The sequence below is a fragment of the Poecile atricapillus genome, chromosome Z (genome assembly GCF_030490865.1).
Source record: "Poecile atricapillus isolate bPoeAtr1 chromosome Z, bPoeAtr1.hap1, whole genome shotgun sequence".
Classification (NCBI taxonomy): Eukaryota; Metazoa; Chordata; class Aves; order Passeriformes; family Paridae; genus Poecile; species Poecile atricapillus.
Genome location: NC_081289.1, coordinates 29,756,856 through 29,777,071, shown reverse-complemented (window position 1 = coordinate 29,777,071; position 20,216 = coordinate 29,756,856). Strand labels below are relative to the sequence as shown.

The 20,216-nt window shown below is 40.5% G+C and overlaps 1 protein-coding gene across 2 annotated transcripts; it reads left to right on the top strand.

Moving 5' to 3' along the window:
* The first annotated feature begins 37 nt into the window (after positions 1-37).
* On the top strand, positions 38-15,247 carry LOC131573892 (GAS2-like protein 3). 2 transcript variants are annotated; one of them, XM_058828237.1, is made up of 11 exons: positions 45-105; positions 3,028-3,080; positions 3,870-3,997; positions 5,082-5,128; positions 6,074-6,242; positions 6,629-6,747; positions 7,461-7,602; positions 10,161-10,224; positions 10,890-11,028; positions 11,871-11,978; positions 12,693-15,247. In XM_058828237.1, the coding sequence occupies exons 4-11, from the start codon at positions 5,111-5,113 to the stop codon at positions 14,067-14,069; spliced, it is 2,136 nt and encodes a 711-aa protein (XP_058684220.1). In that variant the 5' UTR covers positions 45-105; positions 3,028-3,080; positions 3,870-3,997; positions 5,082-5,110; the 3' UTR covers positions 14,070-15,247. The 2 variants fall into 2 exon arrangements, with proteins under 2 accessions (XP_058684221.1, XP_058684220.1); XM_058828238.1 differs by lacking the exon at positions 3,028-3,080 and having other exon boundaries at positions 38-105.
* Positions 15,248-20,216: the final 4,969 nt, after the last annotated feature.

Here is a 20,216-nt window from a genome sequence, read left to right as displayed (position 1 = left end):
GGCGGTGGCGTCCCATGCGCCGTGAGGGCACAGCACAGCACAGGACAGAACAGCACGGCACAGGACAGGACAGCACGGCACAGGACAGCACGGCACAGCAGAGTGGTGGGTGTGACGGCAGCCCGCACCGGGGGGTGGCAGTGGCCCGGCCCTCGGGAGAGGTGCGGGGCGGCTGAGGGGCAGCGGGTCCGGTCTCGGCGGCGGGCGAGGAGCGGGCGCTGTGGCGGAGCCCCGCTGGCGTCGGTGCCTCGGGCGCGCAGCTCCGGAGCGGCGGCGCTCGGGGGGTCCCGCCTGTCTGCAGGGGCAGCGCTGGGAAGGCGCCGGGTCCCGCGTGTCGGGGAGCCCCGGCAGAGCCCCGTGTTGGGCGGAGCCGGGCGCTGCCGTCCGCCCGGTCGCCCGTCCAGCGGCAGCACTTCATCCGCTGTCTCTGTCACGGCTGTCGGAAGGGAAGTGACTCGAAACTTACCCTGGGGAAGGGAGAGGGGAGAGTTTTTGCATAAGAGCCTTCAAACCAGTCTCTCCTGTGCCTTATGCAGGCGTTCGAGGATGCAGTGCTGTTTCTGTAGGAAATTTGCCCCAGTGCTCTGGGCTAAAACACTCATTCATATTGCTTAACAAGCCAAAAAGCGTCTGGCTCCTTTCTTTGCCCAAAAGCGGGCCGTGTTCCAAGGATGCTGTGTGTCACCTTTGGCAAAGTATCAGATCAAGACATGGGAAAAAGTACATGTATTCCTTTAGGAGCTATAAGGCCTAACTGGCCTATGCATTTGAAATTGTACCGGCTGACAATTTCAGAATAAGACACGATTTTATATTTAAATCGTAACAAATTACTCCTGACAGTGGCCAGCCAGCAGCCTGCTAAATGGGCATCGAAAAATGCTCCCCTCCACGTTGCTTCGCTGGAGGAAGTGTAGGGTAGAAATGGGAGGGATAGAATCTGTCTGTGTATGAGGGAGCAGCTGGGGCAGCGTGTCTGGTGTTAACCAGCCTCTGCCCAAACTGGATGCTCCTGTGGGAAAGCAGCCGTCTGCATGTCTCCTGCGGAGATGCCAGCTGTGGAGACGGACTGCTCCTCCCTGATTTCAAGTGGGTTTCTCTGCCCTGACAGGTGTACGCAGGGCCTCTGTTGCCATTTGGTCGGGGGAGAGCTTGCTCGCTGCCTCTGCTTGTGTGCACTTCACGGAGAGGTGTGGAAACGCTGTCGCTGAGGAGAGCAGTCAGCGTGCCTTAATGTGAGGAGCTGGTTGCCACCTTAAAGCCCATCACCTCGGACTGACTAGTCTGGTTCTTTCTCTTTCGTGCCTCTGAGGCCTCCCCAGGGAAGCAGAGCTCCTGCTGACTCAGTAATGCAACAAAAAGGCTCTGTAATTGTTGTAGTGATGGAGGGAGTAGTGCTCCGTTCAGTGGGTGTCTCTGCGCCTACCCCTTTTCTTCTGCATGTTAGCCAGATGTGTCTGTAAAAAAATCTTGACTATCCTGTAGTAGGTTTCAACAGATACTGACATGACAGCTTCTTTCATCTCAGTGTGTTTATAAACATGGTTTTCAGTAGGTACTGTCAAGACTAACCCAGTTGCTGTGGGTTAGACTGTTGTGACTGCCTTTAGGTGTTGATGGAATAGAAGATGATGTTGTATATCTTAAATATTGGGTGAAGATGTAGAAGCATTTCTACCCAAGTTTTTTCTTAATGAGCCTGTTAACAGAAGGCATTTTAATGAGCCTGTGAATCCCTTTAGGTTCGACTTAAGCTAGGTCAATGGCTGCTTCATCAATATTTTAACTATCTGTAGGGTTGTGGATTTTGTTTGTTTATATGTAAACTGTTCAGTCAAGTAAAGGGGGATTTGGACTCAGTTCATCTTGTGCTACAGAATGGGTTGTAATTAGTGTAGCATGTCTTGCTGGTTGGGCCCCAGTGAGAGATCTGTAAATCCTGATACAACTGATCCTAAGCAGGCTATCTCATGTGGCATCTAAGAGCATGTGTTAACACCCTGAAGTATTTGTGTAAAGTGCTTTAGTATTTGCTGACTCTGCTGTTTCTCAAAGTGTCTGGGGGCAAGGTGCTGGGCATCTCTGTGGAGAGCAGAAGCAAACTGTGGTCTCACAAGTCTGTGTTGGTCATGTCCAGGGTGTGTCTGTACCCCTTTTCCTGAGGAATGACTGTCCCTATGCCACGTGTCAATAGATAGGGGTGTTTTTCTCATCTCTTACCTGGTGTTGATCTATAGCTCTAGTCCTTCACTGGAGATTTGACACTCAACCAGCTGAAGGCAATTCTTGCCTCTCCTGATATATCATTTGGGGCTAACCACCTGTCTCCCAGTAAATTAGTGTCTCTGCATCGATCCAGCTGTAAGGTGTGGATAGGTGGGAGCTCTTTTCCTTCCATCCCCAGAGCCATTGGTAGCAGAAATGAGGTGTTTCCTGAAAGAGGGGTTGGTGGTGGGGGACATCTCTGCTTGCTGAGTTTGGGACTGGACTGACTGCCTCCTGGTTGGGAAATGCTCACAAGTTTCTTGGTGTTTTCCTTGTGCTTAAGGGGTGAAGCAGGGAGGGAAAAATGGGGAAGAAACAACACCAGGAAGAGTAAGAGTAAGAATTATTAAAAGAATTGTTTCTACTGTGATAGGCTTATTTAGACTTCTCTCCCAAGCGACCTTGAGGATCCTGGGTACCAGAACTTTGAGCCTATCAAGGTCTGCCTGGAAATGAGAATGGCATGGCCTGAAGCTCTGTGGGGAACGTGTTACACTGTACTTTTATTCTAAGGTCCTTTCTTTCACAAACTTCTGTGTCTGAATGCCAAATGCCTGTTGAATGAGAGTTGATGAAACTGGCATGCATAGAAACTGATGCAGTCCTATCTGGAGCTGCCAAAATTCAGTATCAGATACTTCATTCATTATGAACAGCTTTTTGATGCAGGGAACCCAACTGGTTTTAGAAGTCACATTTGGTTATGACTCTGCCTGGTACTGTAGTATTCACCTCACCACAGCACTTTCTGCACATTTGCAGGCTGACTACTTGAAGGTGGCAGATCTGGGTCTTCTCATCCTGTGCCTCTTGCAGTAAGTGATAAGGCTGCATTAATCTGTATTCCCTGCAATCTCTGAGCTGAACCATTTGGCATCTGAAAATGGGTAATTGTTACTGTATCACTTTTTCAACTCAAAATTCATGCACTGTGCATGAATGCACTAGCTCATATCTTCAGAGGGGGTTTTTGTTAAGTGTTTTTCAGATGCTCTGATAAGTGAAGCCTTTTGACTTTCTGGGGAGCTCTGACATGTGGACTTACAAAATAACTTGTTTTAGAAGAGCAGGCCCTTGAAGTTCAAGTGCCACGATTTTCCTCAATCGCCTCTTTTTTTTTTTTTTTTTTTTGGCAAGACTAGATTTTGTTAGGCATGCCACAAAACTGCAGATGCTGAGCATTCCTGTGATAGCTGCAGTGTGAATATTTTGCTTTGTTCATGTTTTGAGTGCTCCCTGTGAATTAGGCTGTCTTTTGTTTTCCCTTGGCAGTTAATATGCTAGAGCTCTTGTTAGCCTATATGGAACTCCTTATTTTAATGAGACCAACTTCTCTACTGGCTGTTCTGCTGTTGTTTTATTTATTTTTTTTAATCAATGAAGCCTCTTATTGAGCTTCTCTTAGGACAATAGCTTTCTTATGCCAAAGGAAAACGTATTCCCCTGGACAAAGCTGTGGGAAGCATAACAGGCTCATTAGTAATGCTTGGTATATACCCTTCCCTTCCCTTGTTCATTCATAGAAGGAAAAATGACATCAAGGAGAGGATGCCTCTCCTTTTTTTTTTTTTTTTTTTAATTTTTCTTTTTTTTTCCTTCCCTAGAAATAAAAGGAAGGGGAAAGATATCACTTGGAGTGTCTCTGATAAGGTCGGAGAAGTGCTAGCAGTCCTGATACAAGGAAGTGTCTTCAGCTGAAACCAAACTGGTTGCTCATTTGCCAGTCGTAGAGGTAAGTTGTTTGAAATGCTTGATACGCGTGGTCCCACATAGTCTGTGAGGTTTAAGGCAGTGGAAAGGAACAAAGGGGAGAAAATCACACCATTATGCTTTCTCATGTAGATGAAAGGGTGAGAATTTTTACAAGAATTGTGTTTCTGTGATGTGCTATTCAGCCTTTTGTCTTAAGAGGGCCAGGATGTGCAGGAGGGAAGATGATGTCATTTACATACAAAGCCTAAATATATGGGGCAGGAGAGGAAGATTACTTATTTTTAATGAAAACAGAGGAGTTAATAATGTCTCATAATGTCTGCAATCTGGTTTTCAATTTAATCAGTAAGATGAAATTTTATTGCAGCTATTAAGTAACAGAGCAAGTAAATTGTTTTCAACAGGTTTCAAGACACAGATAGGAACTTTTTTGACATTGTAAAATACCACTGGAAAATTATTATGTAGGAATACCTTCTGTACACATGCACACAGCTAGCCTGGCAATGTTGCGCGTCTTGAGACCCGGAGCCTGACATTGATTTCTCTCATGTGTCTGTGCTAGAACTCGAGGATCTTTAAGGTCCCTTCCAACCCATACTATTCTATGATTCTATGAGAGAAAAATCTTATTTGTCGAAATTATTAATTTGCTTTAAGGTTTTCATGATCTTCTAAATATTTAATGTAAACTCAGGATGCATATACCTCTCTGCACACATGTACAAGATACACTTGTGATAACTTGGAAGGAAAAATCAGTGCCAACAGTTAGATCCAAGAATGGTTTGAAGTATGTGTATTACTCTTTGGCAAAATAAATGTCATACAGCTCCTAAAAATCTTGCCAACTTTGGAGCATTGTTTATGAATACGAAGTTAGTTGTTACTTTTCCTGTAATAACTGCACTTTTATCTAAGGGCAGAGAACAGAAGTTGACTTAATACTGGATCAAAACCTTAGCTATGAAGATATTTCCTTCTTTCCCCTTCCCTTCCTATGAGACTCATTCTTATTTTTCCAAAACAGCACTGATGGGTTTTTCTCAGGATTTTCATGAAAGCAGGAGAGACTGTATTAAAAATCTCTTATTTTTCCCCAGGAGCAGAAACTAATGTAAAGCAGGTGACCATGCAGAATGCGGTTCAGGTAAATGCCTTTTGAAGTGTTTAAATCCTGTATACATGCATAATACTTTTTTTTAATACAAAAGTCTACCCTGAAGCAGATGAAATACTAGATTCCCCAGTTACTTCTGATTAAAAAAAAAAAAAAAAAGTAGTAATTTTCCCCTTTTACAAGGAGAAATGTGACAAGGATAACGCACTGTTGTTATCAGATAGGTGACCCATTCACTGCTTAGTGCTGTTAGCTAAGAAGGTTTTGGAGTCAAAGCCTGAGATTATTTAAAAATTTGCATCATGATTAAGATGTGGTTTTGAATAATCTTATATTCTACTTAATCACTTAAGTATAAATAAATATATTTTACATATACACTGAACTGAAGGAAAATAGTTAAGAATACCAGAAGGACTCTGTCTTTGGAAATTTTTCTTCACCACGGTGTGGTCCTGTTCTTGAAATGTAAGTTACCTCTCATTTAGAAAATATGCAGAAGAGAAATGCTACGTGTTTGTGTTCAAGAAATGTGTTATGTCCTTGCATGGGAACATGCAGCATTTTAATGTTATAATTTTTAATGATTTAAGCACAAAATGTCTCTGAAATGTTTGGTCAAAAAATCAGTAGTCTGTAGTAAATTATATGATAATTTGCAGATTTCATGACTTAAAATGTGCCGAGTTAAAAAAAATTTGAAGCATTTAATGTATGTTCTCTTTATTCTATATTCAGGAAAGTATGTAATTTTTAATCCAAAGGAATCAAGAGAATGAATGCAGTGGTATATTGGTGCAGGAGTTACTAACAAGAGCAGAACCATTTGATTGAAGTGTTGGTTTGCTGTATCTGTTGAAAGGGAACGCTTACTCTTTGAATAATTGTTCTTCAGACTAATTCAGAACCACAAATTTTGTCATCTGACTGCAAGTATTAGAGCTTCCTTCTTCAGCTTACTGCAATCTTCTGCAGGTGTGGTTTGGAGATGAGCTTCCCTTGAGCCCCCGAAGTCCTCTGACTCCGAGACATGGGCCGGGTTTGGCAGATGTGTGCCTGTACGACCAATGGATATCTGTGCGGCATGAAGCCACTTTGGTGCCTATGCAAGAGGATCTCTCAATCTGGCTCTCTGGCTTGCTGGGTGAGCTTGAAAATAAATCACTCTCTAATTAATTTCAAAGCACTTCCAATATTCTAGTCAGCGCTGATGTGTAATACCTATGGTTAGTACTATTAAGATCTGGTGTATTTGAGTTTGAATGGCTGGGAGATTAAAATGCATGCTTTGATTTCAGTTTTATTAGCTGCCACCTCTTAAGGGTTGCACAATTAATTCAAATTTATATTTCTGAATCTTGTTAGTCTAATTAAAATCTAATTAAATGAATATTTGATTTGATTTTACTTACATATTTCTTCTATTTTTCAGTCTTACACTGGAATGCTTTTTGAGCTGCCTCTAAGTTCACATGAAACTTCTTTACCTTCTGTGGAATAACTCTAATATTGACCTTCTTTTTCTGAAAGGAATGGAAGTCAAAGCAGAACAACTGCTAGAAGAACTTGATAATGGGGTACTGCTTTGCCAACTGGTTGATGTTCTTCAAAACACAGTTAAAAAATGTTGTAGCACAAATAACTTAAGGGTAAGTTGTATAATGATTTTTAAAACATATATATATAAAGTCCTAAATTTTAAGCAGTAGTTACAGGGAAAGCAGGTGAGTGAGGCTTCCCAAAGAAGCATTTTGTATGCTGTGTATCCAGAGACAGATTAACAACAAAGTGGCTTTATAGGTGAACTCATGCAAAAAATTACTTGCTTTGTTAATCACATCCTAAGGTTCTTGCTAGGTTTTTAGTTTGATTTCAGTGGAAATCTTGCCAGGGGAAGAGCTAGTTCAAGTCTGGAGTTTGTTCCCCTGACATCAGTGTGGGTTGTTAATAAGATACCCATTGGCACTTGGTAGTATGTTTTATGCCAGAAAGTGGTGGCTGAACTCACGTGTGCAGGTCAGCCGTAAAAGTATCCAAACCTGGAGATGGGCTTCAGTGTTTTTATTGAGCAGCAATGCTTACTTGAAATGTGAATTGCAAGCAAGCAAGTCTCTGTTACTTTGGAGTACAAAGGCTGCAGAGCTAAGGGCCGTTCACTCACTGACTATTCACAATGATGAGTAGAATGCCTTCTATATTAGTGTAGCTTTTTTCATAGGATACATACTGAGGTGAACACAAAATAGTTACAATTCTTTCTGTGCTCTGAACTTAGGGTGTATTTTCCTTTACAAATATGCTTTGAAATCTGTTGGCAATGTTGTGTGTGCACAATGTACTTCTTGTTTTTTGACCTTGACAGAATTTTCCTATGAGAAAAGTTCCATGTAAGAAGGATGCTCCATCAGGATCTTTTTTTGCAAGAGATAATACAGCCAACTTTCTTAAGTGGTGTAGAGCCATTGGAGTTGATGAGACATACCTCTTTGAATCTGAAGGCTTAGGTAACTCATTCTTTTCATAAGATTTGCTTTGATCTCTGTGTGAATAACTACCTGGTCAGGAAGATGCCTTGTTATAGACTTTTGAACTTTTTGTCTTGACTCTGCATGTTTTGTGCCAGATTTTATTTAATGCAGTGTCCAAGTAAAAGCCTTGAAAAATCAGTTCAATAACTAATATAACTTTCATGATGCTTTTCTAAACTTCTGAAAGTTACTGTGTGGGATGAAGTGGGGACTGAGAGCTGTGCAAGATAACGTGTTTTTCTTCAGTAAAAAGAACTGCTGAGAATCAGGAGAAAAGTGTGGTTTCACTTTCTGTGTGTGGGAAGACCACAAGGCCATGGAGTCAACTCACAATAAGATCCTTTATTTGGTGTTAGAGCTCATTCTTGTTGCAAAAATCCCTCAGAATAATACATTCATGATGGTTAAAATTGGTAACAACATCAGGGCACTGTGTCTGAAATGGCAACAGCCTGTTGATAATTAACATTTACTTCAGGACACACTTAACATGATGCTAAACAATTTGTATTTTCCCATTTAGTAAGATAGTTATAAAAATAAGTATTACCAACTATGAGTATGCCTGCCCCAGTGCACAACTGATGCTGTATATAATCTTCTAGAGTGATATGACAGAATAAAATTTTTTGACTGCTAGTTAAGAGGATTGTATTTCCATCACATAATAAATAAGGAAATGCTCTTCCACCAGCTATTATGTCAGTAAAAATTAATACAAAACTTTCTATGGCAAGCCAAATTCTGTTTTTTGTCTTCTGGCTTTTATTTTTTTAATAAGAAAAAATATCTGCCTGTCAGCAGACTAGCAAAAAACTGAGAAAATATCTTTGTTATCAGTAATCATATTAATTTGTCAGGATATTTATTGGATTTTGAAGTCTTTGTGCCATTAAATGCTATTTACATGCTGGCTGGACTGGATGCCCATGCATCTCTACTGGATATGTCATCTTTTAAAACAGCTGAGAAAACTCCATCATTTGCATCTGTCTCATTTTGATTAACTAGTGAGTGTATCTTGTTTCAGTGCCAGGAAATACAGATGAGTAGGACTGAATTACAAGAATATTTTAATTTTTTTCTTTTTTAGCTCCTTGTATGAATTGTATTGCTTAAACATATTAGTTCCTGTAAGTGGACAGGTAATTAGAACCTGTTTCGCTTCCCTGAGATAAGCAGATATGATTTCCTGGTGCTGTGGCTTTCACTCATAGCAAAGAAGTGTTTTGAAGTCTGTAATTCTTGACACAAGCTTGATCTGTGGCATAAATATCTTCTGTGAGCCTTTTTGGCGGCTGAAATGAGCAGACTTGCAGTCTCCTAGATGAAACATTCTTTCCACTGATGTTTTCTATCAGACTTTCAAGCCATTCTTCATGAATGAAATAGGTGGAAGGATAAGTTGACAATTGTCTTTTTCCTATCAGGTACATATAGCAGCACCTCCTGAAAAGTGTAGATGACTGGGAAGGAAATAAATCAAGAGGGTCCTGAGACAGCAGAAAGGAAGAGTAGGCATTGTGGGGTGCCCTTTTGACATCAAGCCAAAACAAATGTCTTGATCTTTGCTAGGGATATATTTGGATGTTTCCCTTTTGGATTCAAGGGAATCAAAACACTTCCATTACAGCTGGCAAATACACACACACATGCACACACATATTCATACACTAAAAAAGAGATTAATTTGCCTCTAAAAGTAGTTTTTAGATTATGGCTGTGTCAACTTTCTATTCTAGATTTACCTTTCATAATCGGATCTTTTAAAAAGCTGACTTAGAAACTGGAGTAGATGATGTAAACAAGAAAATCTGACTTTATGCTTGGATTATTCTTTAGGAAACGCATTTAAAGCAAAGGCATTTTAAATATCAAATTGAACATCAGAAAGGTGTTGGATTTCATCTGTAAATATAGAGCTGGAACTTTTGAAGTAGTGATAAGAAAAAATATCTGTTGCTTACTTAACTGGTAACACAGTCACCCAGATTGTTCTTTCCCAGCCAAGGTTAAAACCACTCAGGCTGACTGGCTGTGTAGTCATCCACTTCTCAGCTAGGGCCCTTGCAGTGTATCCTCCTGTGGATGGCAACCTCCAGAGTGCCATGTACCTGGCTGTGTCTGTAGGCATGAGCATGAACAGATAGGTGTATTTTCCTATTTGTAGTTAAGTGCTTTTCATCTTTAAGAATGCAATATTGCATTTTTGGGGTAGGGAATGGGAAATGTTCACATCTCTTTCTTTCCTCTTCTCATCAAGAGGAAAGATCATAAAACATATTTCTCTTAGGAGGAAGGGAAGAGTGGTTTCAGGAGTGCCAGGATGGCTTTAAAGACTTTATAGAATAGAAAATTAGAGCTGTAAAGCATGTAGTGCTTTATCAATGGTAATGTACCTTGCCTCTTGGTAGGATGATGGGAAATTTATAGTCATGGATACCTCATCTTCCCTCCTCTTGGCTGTACCTAATTGCATAGGCCTCCTGCAATAAATATGAACTACAACTCCTCTTTATTCTGTTCCCTTTCAGTGTTGCACAAGGATCCAAGACAAGTGTATCTTTGTCTGCTGGAAATTGGGCGCATTGTATCCGGGTATGTGATCCGCACACGCTCCTAACAATAAACTGAAGGATACATCCTACTAAGTAAAACCTAAGACAAAGTTAGGATGTTATTTGCAGCTGTTAAGTGCAGTGCAGTGGATGTTAATTCTGTGCAAAAAGTAATGAGTAGTTTTTCTAGGACCATCATACAGTGTGAATATTTTTTCAAAAATTTATCAGACCCTTTCCATGGAGAGGTGCTGGTTTCTATAGCTGTGTGTTTAAGTTATGCATTCAGCGTAGAGGTAATGTGTACCTCTTGGAAGAACTCACTGAGCATTAAATATGATTTTAGGGGTTTAAATTTCTCAGCTTTTTGGAACATATTTCTTTATTATCTAAATTTATTTTAAGACTTAATTTATTTCTAGTGCAGAGCTGGAAGCTTTAAGATAGTCTATCTAAATTGGATGTGACCTCAACTGTGTTGTTTTGGAAGTATTTTTACTGCATCCTCGGTAACACTAAGGCTGCCTTAGAAAGGGCTTCTGCTAGAAACTCAGAGATGCTCCTTCTCTTTGAATTATCAAGGCAATTACTCCTCTGACTGATTAAGATGTCCCAGTTTGTCAAGCCACTTTTTTTGCAAGTTTGTTATCATCAGTTTCTTTTTGTTTTCTTTAGTAAATTAAACACTCTTCTTTGGTATTTGAGGTATGGAGTTGAACCTCCTGTACTTGTAAAACTAGAGAAGGAAATTGAGCTAGAAGAAACCCTGCTGATGAACTCTGGGCCACCATCACCTCCTAGCACACCAAAGTCATGTTGTCACCATGGGGAGCTACACGAGGCAGTAAGTGCTACTTGCTTAGTGTGATACAGGCTTTGAATTGAACTCTTAGTTTGGTGCTTGTATGATCTGTCTCAGTAACAACAGACTGGTTTTCATTTAACACATGTGAGCCTCCTCAAATAGAAAACAGAAGGGTATGCACCTCTTTTTATCATTTTTGTTTTGTTTTATTTTGAAAATGTAAATACAGTACTGTTCTATATGTTTTGCAGTGCATATTACCTACTTGGATTTCCTTTCCCCTCTTCCTTTTCCTTGCTTCTTTGAGTAAAAGAAATGCTCTCCTCCAATTTTTCTTGTGTGTCAATATTCTATAACTGCAATGAATGTTTCTCTTCAATTTGATCTTTCTGTAAAACTTCATCAGATGTTAAAGCAGGCTTTGATGAAAGTCTTCTAAATCAAACCTCAGTAGCTGTACCAATTGGAAATGAGTATGTTTGCAGAAAAGGAAATGATTTGTACATCTTGTGAACTGGTCCAGAGGAAATGATGAAATATTTTCTTATTCTGCTTAAAAATTCATTTGTTTTAAAGGTCCTCTGTGTTGTAATGTAAAAAATCTGTTTCTTTGGGAATGTCAGCAACCAGATCCTTACTTTCTCTGAAAGCTCACTCTTTCTCCTTCTTGGCTATAATCTCACCCTTCCAATTCGTTACATTTCTAAGTGGCTCTTAGAGGCAGATCCTCTCAAACCCAGCACTTATTTGGGGACTCCCTGTCCCCCTTATTTAGTGTTTCCCTTCTTGAGTCTTCCTTCTTAATAGAAGATTAACTCAATAGATGGTTAGACTTGTGCCTCTATCAAAATACTAACAAATGCTTTCAATTTAATAACCAGGTAAAACATATAGCAGAAGATCCTCCCTGCAGTTGTTCCCATCGATTTTCAATTGAATACTTATCAGAGGGACGTTATAGGCTGGGAGATAAAATACTCTTCATAAGAGTAAGTAGTTTTTTAGAACTCTGATTTATATTTATTTTGGGGAGAGAAATGCTTTTAAGTGAAAAGCTCATTTTTATGGAGTTGTTTTAGAATTACAGGATTATTTAGGTTGGAACAACTTGTCATTCAATCCCATATTCTAAATAGGTGTAATTACTCCATTCTTTAGAGCTTTGATCCACAAACATTGATTTTACAACCACACTAAACTAAGGTAATGTTTATCTGTGGTGTCTCTAAAATTTCAGTAATGACTTGCAACGTAATTGAGGATAATGCCATAGAATATCCTGAGAATGTTGCTTGTTCAAAGCCTGGATTCTTGGAGTTTATGATTTGTGGGGTAGTTGAGTACTCTCACCAGCAGTCATAAGAGTTTGTGTTACAAGAACATCCATAATTTAAATTAAACCCATGCCAAGAACTCTGTATACTTAACAAAAATTCTTACAGAATGGTTAAAATGTCTTCTGTGAAGATGCTTCTGTTATTTTCTGACACAGAATTATTATCTCTGCAGGAGAAGCTATCCAAAAAAATAATTGGGAAGCATAAATCTTGTTTATCACATAATTTCTCTGTTTTAAAATGTTTCTCTGTAAGAAAGGAAGGGCTATTTTTAGTCACTTTCAATAGGTGGTAATGTAAGATGAAGAAAAATAACACAAGATAAAAATTTCTCTTCTTCTCCCACCCCCTCTTCCCCATTCTCAGATGCTGCATGGCAAGCATGTGATGGTACGTGTTGGTGGAGGCTGGGACACTCTTCAAGGTTTTCTGCTCAAATATGATCCATGCCGAGTGCTTCAGTTTGCAACTCTGGAACAAAAAATCCTGGCATTTCAGAAAGGGGTCACCAGTGACAGTGTCCCCAGCTTGTCAGCTAGAAATCAGGAGCCTCCTCTTATGAATCCAATGTCAGCTGTCAATATGTTTCAAAAGCAGCCATCAAAATCTCCTGCTCCTGTTTTAGGTCTTGGGGCCAGTGCCAAGAAGGCTTTATCTAAATGTCCTCAGTCCCCTGCCCTGGCATCACCAAGAGTGCCTGTTACCCCATCTTCCACTGCCAAGTCATCAACAGTCAGGTCTAAATTACAAGGATCCTCAGCAACAGGTGTGCAGTCTTCTTTCAAACCATTAGCTGGCACCTCGAAGAAACGGGAGTCTCCTGCATGCAACTCACCAGCTTCTGCTCTTTCACAGCCTGGAAGCAAAAGTTCTTCAGGTGCAGGATCAAGAACAGCTCTTGTTCCCTCTGAAACGCTGCGCAAACGTATTCGGTCCCCTGATACTGCCAAGGTGAAATTTGCCCTGCCTCGGGGCTCCCCAGCACCAGCAGCCCATCCTGTCCTCTCACCCTCTAAAAAACAACCATCTCTCTTGTCTGGGACAGCTGGAACAACGACTTCAAAACAGAAGTGTGTCCCTGCTAAATGCAAACCTGTACCTGCCACTAAAACCAAAGCGAATTTGGTCGCTTCCAGGGCTGCTCGGCTGCCGGTTACAAATCTGCGCACTGTTGCCAAGTTTGCACATTCTCAGCAACTCCTTGCAAAACCTCTTGAAAATGATATTCAGATCTCAGGTGCTGGGTCTCAGCATCCTCAGAAAGCCCCACAAACAAGTTCTCATCTTGCAAGGAACTTGAAAACTGCTTCCGAGCTAAAACTTTCTGCTTCTGCACCCTCCCTTGCATTAAGCAAAGCATCAAAGTCACCACCTCCATTGTTACCTACAAGCAAAAATGTGTCATCAGCAGGCAGCAAGCAGCCAAATGCCAGTAATCCCCCTCAGGTTGGACCCTCTTTATCCAAACCTGCTGAACGCACACCTTTGTCTGTTGTAAGGCTTCCTCAAACTTCAGCCAAAGCAGCAGTGACCAAAAAGCCAGCACAGCCTTCCACAAAAGGTCAGCATTCAACCAAAAACTTGCAAACAAACAAAAGCTTGGCCCTAGCAGCCAAGAAGCCACTCCCAAAGGAGCAGGCATATAACAAAGGAACACCTGGTGTGTCAAAAGTTCCTCCTCCGAAGAGTAGGCAAGATGATCACTATTTTGTCATGACAGGGACTAAAAAGCCCAGAAAGTAAACTAATTTGTTACTTTCTGTGGAAGTCTGTGTTGTTCAAAAGGGCCTCTTGTAACTACTACTCTGAGGACAAGGAAAAAAGTTAAATAACACTACATTTGATATGAAATATTAAGTATAACCTGCCTTTTGCTGCCTAACTTACTGTAAGAACGGTGTTTATTTTGCGGTTTAGAAACGTCTATTTGGACATGTTTAGAAGTGAGCTTGCTTGCTGTGTAGCACTGTGGAATGGCAAATATCCATGATCTGCTGCAGAAAAGTGTGGGAGAAGAAAGGGGAATTAAGGCTGAAGCTTTTGCAGCAGAACTCTGGTGGTTCTGGCACATCTGCATTGAGGTGTGTGGCAAGCAACAGAGCTGTGCACAAGCTGTAAAATTTCTAATACCTCAAACAAAACTGTGGGTTTTGTTCACTGGTATCCCAGAACCCAAATCTGGGTCATGTATTTTGGAAAAAAGAAATTTCTAGTCTTATTTAGATTTGACAGATGCTGTTGTCAGTGTTCACTGTGCCTCCCCCCCCAGTATGCCTTAAAGTGGATTCAGCTCACTTGGAAGTGGAGCTTGGTTTCTTTTAAGCTGGACACCAATAATCATGGCCTTGATTGCTCACTTTCATTGTGCCTTTGCCTCTCAAATTCAGAACAGAACTCTTCAGTGAGCAATGCTACCTTTAAAAACCAGGGCAGATAACCTTGCTTGGTCCATGTTCAAATCTGACTAGCTTTCCTAGCAAGCTCTTGCTGCATGGAGAGAAAGTAGTTTCCCAAAGAGGAATACGGTCTGCATTTGCCTTTAAATATCTTAAAGTGCCAGGAAGCTATGCAGTGTTTATACCCAGCTCCTGAAGTCTTTCCATGGGTTAAACATTTGTGATGCTGTACACCTTTACCCTTGAGAAGTGAGCTTCATGGTAGATTGAAAACTACTGCCTTTGGGAGTAGTGCTGTTTGGGTTATTTTGGGGTTAATGAACAGTTGTCCCTACAGACGCTGAGGAGCTCCGAAGGTCTTTGAAGACACACTGATGGTTTCCATAGACCATCACTTCTGCCCTCCATTCCCAGTCTATTTACAGGCAGGAGTGGGTGTCACTGCCATAGAGGCTTCTAGATTGTGGAACACAGAAGTCTTTTTTAAAAGGAGAAGAGTTCCATGGAATACGTAGTTTCTGTTGTTGAGAGGCTTTATTTTGTTGGGGTTTTTTTCCCCCCTGGAACTAGAGTAAGCAAACGTCATAAACTGAGTTCTCATGCGATGTGGCAGAGTCATAGAGCAGCTTTTCTGAGCACCTTGTTAGCTTATTTTATTTAATTTATGATTCTATTTATGCATATCTACTGTACAATACTGCTCACAACCTGCTGGGAGTAAGCAGCAGATGCCAGTATCCAAACTGTAGGAAGAAAACAGATCTACTTTGAAAACGTGGACACATGTCCCACAGGATCCCATACAAAGTTGTGTTTGGGAAAGGCCTTGGGCTTGCTTGTTTTATATGTACACTGGTCAAAGCCACTGCTACAGTGTTAGACAGAGTATGGACTGTAGTGGGTTGCTGTCAGGTTTGATAAATCTGGCACGTGATTTCATATGCTGAAAGCATTTTACAGTAGATGACTTCTGATTTTTGGGCTTCTAAATGGTGAGTTATGTGATATATCTCATGCAGATTAATAGCTGACTTCTTGGGGTTTTCTTTCTGTAATGGGTCTGGAAGAGATAGAGTTAACTTTCTTCATAGCATCCCGTATGGGGCTGTGTCTTAGATTTAAAATTGAAACCAATGTTGATAATACACTGATGTTTGGGCTGTTGCTGAGCAAACCTTTCCAGCGTCAAATCTTTCTTTTTCCTGCTCTGCCCCTACAGTGAGTGGGCAAGAGGTTGGAAGTACATGGCTGGGAACTGGCCAACCTGAGCTGGCCAAAGGGCTATTCCATATCATAAAGCATCACCTCAACAATAAAAAGAAGGAAGAGGTAGAGAAAGAAGGGCATGCAGGTTTTGTGGCTTCTAAGGTGGCTGTTTGCCAGCTGGCTGGGCATCAGTCTGTCTGTGGGAGTAGTGAAGGCTTGCCTTTGCATCATTTGGTGGTTTACTTTTCATATCTTCATTCATTAAACTCTTTATCTCAGACAGTGAGTTTTGCTTTTGCTGCTCCCCTCTCCTTATCTTGCTGGGGGTGGAGGAGAGATAAGGGGAGTGAGAAGCTACATAGGCACTTGGCTGCTGAGTGGGGTCAACCCACAGCTCCTTTTAAACCATTTACAAGGGTTTTAGCATCAATTTTAACACTGAGGCTCTTGGATCTCAGTGTAAGGCAACTTCAACACCTGCCTTTCTGAACTACAGAGAAAATGGAGCACGTGGCTTCATCTTTGTGGTATATGATGTCATGTAATAGACTGAGTTTTAGATTTCAAAATGAAATAAAAGTGCATAAACTGTTACAATTGAAAGCTTTATCAGCTAATCTGAAGTTACACATGGGTAGACTTGGTTTGGTTTTATTATAAAAATAGTGTATTTGAGTGTGATCCAACTCTGAAAATTGTAGTTGCCAGCTGCATAGTCATGTAACATGAGGTGAACCAAGATAAGGTGTAACAAAGTACCTCCTAATGGAAATACATACTATTTTTGCAATGTTTGTTGCCAAATAGCAAGTCTAATCTTCAGTTTATATGACCTTTTGTGAGGGAAAGATAATTTGGAGCAAGGATCTGACTGAATTCTCCATGTGATATCAATGTCCTCTGTATGAGTACTTATTTAAAATAAACATACACTGCACCTTTTTATATGCATATGTGTTTCTTCTCCTGACATCTTTTTGTGGGGAGGGAAAGAGAAGGTGTTTCAGAAGGCTCACATTTTCTCTCTACCACCACATAAAAAGTAGATTCCATCTGGCATAAATAGCTGTGTCTAATCCATTGATTTGTTTGAAGTTCAAGACATTTTATACTCTGACCCTGGTGTCAGTGTGACTAATTGTGTAGAAGAGGCTTCCTACTCTTTCCTAGCTGAGCCTAAGTAGTTTCAGGTATAAGTCTGAAAGCTGTGTTTGCTTGAAATATAAAGCCACCTGTGTGCTAGTATTTTTCCTGCTTATATCTTGTCAACAAATTTAAGACCCATCTCTGTGTCTCTTGCTGTTAATGACAGAAATTTAATTAGTTTTGTTGAGTGGAGAATTGGGTGTTCTCAGTGGACCCACCTAATTAACTTAGTTTTTTTCACTTCCCTATTAGATTTTTTTTTAACCTCCTTTAGTGCCTGCGTTTGTGTGCCTGTTCCAAAGTGCCTTCAGTTCCTGGCAGGCTGGTGCTGATGCCTAATCACATAGACTTACCTTTCCACTTCACCTATGTCTAGTAAACACATGCAAGTGGCATCTACCATCCTTGTTCCTACAGAACCAAGCTCTGCATAAGTGTTAGTCGCAGCTTTTATTTAAGAGGTGCTGTTACAGCTGGCCAGTAAAGTGCAAAGGCAGTCCAAGAATTTCTCAGGTAAGTATCCTAACCCTATTTTTATATACCCTAATCATATATATGTATATATGTATATCTGGTAAATTTTAAGGCTGTTTTCCTTATAAAATTTGAAGCACCCAAAACTTTGAACATCAAACTGTGCCGCTCCTTTCCTTTTTCCCTGCAGGGAAACTGAAATCTGTTTCTTAGGTGAGTGAGTGCTATGGGGCCATCTGGTGTCTATTAATTTTATAGAGACTACTCTGACAATGTAAACCTCTCAACTTCTCTAGAAATGCACAAGTGAAACTTTTCTCTTTGATTCAAATAAAACTTTTAGCTAGCAAAATCCAGACTTGGCATGAAATAAATAATGCAAGAGACGTTTAATACTGTAAGACCCTTTCATTTAATGCAAATACATTCTTGAAAACCTCCTTTTCATTATTTTCTTTTTTTAAAAGCCAAGATTGAAGATCACTTCCTTACTAAAAGTTTTGAAAAACAAATTGTCTGAAATGTTTACAAGTTCAACACTTAGGTATTTCAGACATTTTAATAAAAAATAAAATATTTGAGAGGCGAGAGCTGCCCGCAGTTCAGATCTAGCTAGCCAGCAATCCCCATTAACTGAGAAATGCACTTTCAGGTATTTCACCTGGTGGGAATGCCAGCAGTGGATGGCTTTCTGCTTAGGAAGGGGTGCTGATGTCTAAACCAATGCTATTATGGCATTCTGTGTGAAGTATTTTGTTCCAGATGGAGGAAAAACCTTGCAGGATGGGAGCAGCTGGCCATTTCTCTAAAGAATGTAGCTAGGCAGAAAGTATTGACAGATTTGTTGTGCTAAGAGTTTTTAGAAGGTAAGAATGCAACATCAAGCTTTGATGTAAAGTTGGCCTTTAGTGCTGAGTCAGAAAGTACTGTGCAAAGCTGAGGTCCTACTAAACAAAGCCAAACCTGCATGCTTCCTCAAACACTCTGTTAGGATATTCACTCAGGAAAAGTGACATACATTGACATACAAATGACACATACATTGGTGTTTGTCAAAATACACAGGGAACCTCATAAGAACCATATTAAAGTCAATTACATGCATCTTTACAGCGAAAGTTTATACTTTACCTCTTGCTTTTTAAAAGAAAAGTAATTGTTGAAATTAGAACCTTCTAATTCGCTGATCTTTTATAAAAGCATTATTATTATTTACTTTTCTGAAGCACTGCTGCTGTTACAAAAAATGCCTTGTAGCAGAACCTGTGTTCCCAGAAGAACAAAAATAATTACCATGATGTGTCATCCTGATGAACAATATGCTGCTTCACAGCTTTTTTTTTTCCCTTTTTGCTGAATACACTGCTCTATAGACACCTGTGAAACAAAACTATAATAAATTGCTTGTATTGTGTACACATTGCAGCATTGACCCTTTAAGTACCATGCTGTTATTTATTGCTACATCCAAAGAAAAAAGCAGCAGAATGAGTTTATTTAAAAGTCAAACTAAATATCTGTGTCTGTGTCTATAGCCCTGGAATTAAGCTCCTATATAATACATTAGATTTGGGAGGTTTTTCTAACTACAAAGTTGTATAGTCTGGATTTTAAAACACTCTTAGCTGTAGTAGGATATTTTGCTAGGTCAAATTATTTACAAATATATCCATGAAGACGTGTTTTTGGTAACCTACATGACAATGGCCATAAGAACATCTGCTAGATTATAGATGGACTTAATTGTTTAATGAAAAATATTGAGAAGTTTGTGTGATTTCCCTCTTAAAAGCCCATGAGTTTCCCTAAGACTTGGGTCCTTCAGTCACAGTCCATTTACACTGGTGTTTAAAAGAAACATATTAGGTCTGTAAAGTCAAACATTCACAGTTTAGAAAAAGCTGTAATTCAGATGGGTAAGTGCAACTCTTTCAGTAGCATACATGGAGTACTTGGAGTACTGTGTTCAGCTCTGGGGCCTCAGCATAAGAAGGACATGGACCTGTTGGAGCAAGTCCAAAGGAGGGCCATGAAGATGATCAGAGGGTTTGAACACCTCTCCTACGAAGACAGGCTCAGAGAGTTGGGGCTGTTCAGCTTGGAGAAGAGAAGGCTCTGCTCTGGGGACACCTCAATGCAGCCTTTCAGTATCTAAAGAGGGTCTTCAGGAAAGCTGAAGAGGGGCTTTTGATGGGAGCATGGTACTGAGGGATAGGACAAGGGGTAATGACATTAAACTGGCAGAAGGTAGGTTTAGATTGGATTTTAGGAAGGAATTCTTCACTCCGAGAGCGGTGTTGCTCAAAGAACTTGTGGTTGCCCCATCTCCGGAAGAGTTCAAGGCCAAGCTCTATGGAGCTCTGAGCTACCTGGCCTAGTGGAAGGTATCCCTGCCTGTGACAGGGGTGTTGGAGCTAGATGATATTTAAGGTCCCCTCTAACCCAAACCATTCTATGATTCAATCATTTGACAGACATGTCCATTATAAATTATGACTTCATCAGTGTGCTGTTTCACTTAGCCTGTAGAAGACACAGCTCTGCCTGCATAAGCAGTTGTACAGCAAATGTACTTCTCTCTGTACATCAGTGTGTGGCCCCTTGCCTTATTTTCAGCCTGTGCTGAAGACAGTGAATCATTGTCACAGGGGTATTTGCAGGATCTCAT